We start from the raw sequence: 3,491 nt of genomic DNA, 5'->3' as shown, positions 1-3,491 counted from the left end.
TTATTTAACGAAGTCTGATTTAATTAATTTATAAATATCTCTACTAATGTTTTTCCCCTTCTTCTATTTAGAACGCACACTAAAACCAGACGAACGATAACACAAGATTAAAAATACCGGAATGCCTTGATCGACAGACGTTAAGTTTCGACCACTGTGAGAAAAACGGACGTCGACGTCGTATCCTTGAAATTTACATCGCCAAGGCCGGGCTACCAAAGTCTTCGTTACCCGAACAATCTCTTGTAATTACGTTATTAAATTAGCGGAATATGAATTGTCCCATTGAATGTAGAAAAATTTGTATATTGAAGATTTGCAGAGTGTGTACAACTAGAGGGTCACTATCGCCTACCCCGCCCTCTACCACGGCCGCCCCTGCCGCCCCTGCCGCCTCTAGCACCACGTCCTCGGCCACGGGCAGCTCCTGTGGATAAATATTGCAATTGACGATTAAAAGGATATTCTTTTAAATCTCTATTCGGTTTTACGAGTCAATATATTATCTCGCTGTACACACCTCTTGCTGCTTCCTTCTTCTTAGCCTTAGCTTTTGGTGTGTCGTCTATCAGCAGTGTTTCCAAGGGAAGGGAGTCAGGCAGGATGTAATACCTTATGTTGTTTCCTCGTAAACTCAGAGTCTCTAATTGTACCGGATCTCGGTTCTTTATTGTCATTTTCACTGTTTTTAAATGTGTGTTCATCGCCACATCCACACCTGTGATAAAGTAACAAAATGTAAACAAATATTGCTTCTTATTTAAATAATGTTAATAACTATTGCTTCATATCTAAATAATGTAAACAACCATTGCTTCTTATCTAAATAATGTAAATAACTATTGCTTCTTATCTATTAACAACATATATGTTCAAAAAAATCTCAGATATCCTTCAGATATTTTAATGTTCTTCAAATAATTATATATAATCAGTTGTAATCTTTGGTAAATCTTACAATCCACCTTCCTTCATGTGTGACAAGCACTAATTGTAATGTAATTAGTATTGTTTATACATCACACGTAAGGAACTTTATCTTGAGAGATTAAGAAATTAAACTAAATGTACCTGTAATCGTGCCGTTGACTTGAGTACCATTTTTCAGTTCTATCGTCACGGTTTCGTGACTGAGTTTCATCAAAAATCTGTAAGTGAGAAATATAAGTTCGTTGAGAAATAATATCTCTGAAAGCGAATTATCAACGCGCCTTTTCCGAATTAGGTTATGTCACGCAAGAGCGTCATTTGAATTCTCACAAATAAATCGTTATATATAAAACTGTAATCATCCTTTAATAATTCCTTGAATTTAACAGCTTTTAAATACTTTTTACGTACCTCACTAGCTTCATGATGAGACTGAAGTTATTATTTAATAATAATTAACTCACAATACCGGCGAATCACATTACCCAATGCTAGAGTTCTATATATAAATAGGCAAACGCAATGGGAAAAGTCACTTGTGATTGGTTGTTTGAATCACATGACCTAGACCCCATTTTCTTTAAGATCGCACCATACTGTATTTTTCGTGCTAAATCTAGTAATATCTAGTAACATACATATCTAGTAAAAACGCGCCAATCAGAGCATGGTATTCTAGTATGTTATTAGATATCACTAATTCAGCACGAAACAAGCATTGTGTGCCGCTGGCTTTAGTTCCAAAGTCTCCGTTACGAGACGCCACTTCTTTAACGATGTAACGTTCGGACGTATTTTGGAACATTAATAATATATTAGTACAGATCGAAGGCCGACTTGTCTGATTTCAGACATCACTAGGTTAGATATTCACTAGGTATAGATATTTTATCCCTATATTACTAGACGTAAGTACGTGTGCATATGTATATTCGCGCACGTTAAATATTATAATTGAAATTATAACGCCAAATACTGCGTGTCGTTAGAGAGTCTTAAAATCGATAGATCAACCATAGACAAGAGAAACCGTAATCTCAATGCGATGAGGCATCCCGCTGCTAACATAAATAGGAGCATGAAAACTGAATCCAAACACCACTCAGGACCGACACGGCGATATCGACGCGGTGACATCATACCGATGGAATGAATTTCTTCCATCTCCACGACTCCATCAGCCAACCAGAAGACGACTCTCAGCGACAAAGCGACATATAAAAACGTGCTCATTTGTTGAGAAGGCGATTTTTTTTTTCTCGTAACTAGCCTTTGGTACTTGTGTACTTATATACTTTAGAATATATTAGTCATAAAATCCGACCGTGTAGCAATTATTTTTGTCTACCCCCCAATTCTCAAAAGTTGCGAAATCGAAATTGGAATCGCGGACCGCATCATCCCGCGCAGTGCCGGAACATCCGAGACCGAGGCAGGAGAACGAGCGGCTCTGATTTCTCACCAGATTCATCGATCGTTTTGCCATACTCCGGAGACCCAGGATAAACTCGGTGAAAAGCAGAGTGACCCAAAAGCGGAGTCATCACTCTGTTGACGTCTACTTAAGTCACTGATTTTACTACTTTCAAATTTCCCTATATAGTTATCTATCGTGGACGTAACATCGAAGAATTGGCCGCGTTCAGCAGAACGTTTATTTTAAAGCTATTAGAAGTTTTCAATGCTGAGATTGGATTATTCTTCTATATCTACAAAAATAATCCATTTCAGAAGATGTCTAATAGTTGTAAAATATATGTTCTGTTGAATGTGACTTTTGAGATCATGGTACGGCTAAACAATAGAGTCAGCCATACTTCCACTATCCAAGTAGTATTGCTCAAGGGCGGATCGGACTTCGTTTTATTCCATTTTGAGAAATAGACAAAACTCAACTGACTGTAACCTCGGTAGGAGTAATGATATCAACATCTTTCGGAAAGTATTTTAAAGATTGAAGTCTCTAGTTTTCATTGTTATTAACATCATATTTTTGCCGTCGTTTTTCAACAAGTTATATCGAATTAAACGAAAAGTTACCGCTCAATATTTTCAATTTTATATTTCAGTTGAATTTATCAAAGAATTTTTAAAAAAATTTGATAAATACATTTTTAAGAAGGAACTCTCCAACAAGTTTTTTACTTGTGCTCTGACAATTTTTTTTCAATTTCTTCAACTTCATTTAATAAAAGATGTCATCAATGAATATGTTCTCTTAAAAATATAGAGAAACAATTTTTAAAATTAAAAAGTGTAACGAATTTTTTTTATTGATATATTTTATCGATATTGATATATAAATTTATTTTTTATTTGTTATTAATGTTTGAGTTTTGATATTTAGGACATGGTCCGAATAGCAGTATCTTTTATGCATTTCTCATTAATTCCTGCATTTACTTATACCTAATGTAGAAACGGCACTCTGCTCTTCTTATACTTATGTTGTGTTACCAGACGATAGATTGAGTGACCTTGTGTTTCCTTGTATTATTGAGTTTAACAAACATTTGTGTTTACAATATGTAATTATTACAAACATTAACTACAATTCTGTT

At 35.2% G+C, this 3,491-nt stretch overlaps 1 protein-coding gene across 1 annotated transcript; it reads right to left on the bottom strand.

Moving 5' to 3' along the window:
* On the bottom strand, nt 1-1,434 carry LOC106746005 (probable small nuclear ribonucleoprotein Sm D1). Its single transcript, XM_014622098.1, has 4 exons — nt 1,342-1,434; nt 1,072-1,148; nt 521-718; nt 1-427 (listed from the first exon to the last, which is right to left on the bottom strand). Exons 1-4 carry the CDS (start codon nt 1,353-1,355, stop codon nt 345-347), a joined length of 372 nt encoding a protein of 123 aa, XP_014477584.1. The 5' UTR covers nt 1,356-1,434; the 3' UTR covers nt 1-344.
* Nucleotides 1,435-3,491: the final 2,057 nt, after the last annotated feature.

The sequence above is a fragment of the Dinoponera quadriceps genome, unplaced genomic scaffold (assembly GCF_001313825.1).
Source record: "Dinoponera quadriceps isolate SergipeBrazil2010 unplaced genomic scaffold, ASM131382v1 scaffold1782, whole genome shotgun sequence".
Classification (NCBI taxonomy): Eukaryota; Metazoa; Arthropoda; class Insecta; order Hymenoptera; family Formicidae; genus Dinoponera; species Dinoponera quadriceps.
This window is presented reverse-complemented; position numbering and strand designations above follow the sequence as displayed.

Coding starts and splice junctions, on each gene's coding strand:
- LOC106746005 (XM_014622098.1), bottom strand. Junction 719..1,071: donor AGTCAACGGCACGATTACAG/GTACATTTAGTT, acceptor ACTTTATCACAG/GTGTGGATGTGGCGATGAAC. Junction 428..520: donor GAAGAAGGAAGCAGCAAGAG/GTGTGTACAGCG, acceptor ATTTATCCACAG/GAGCTGCCCGTGGCCGAGGA.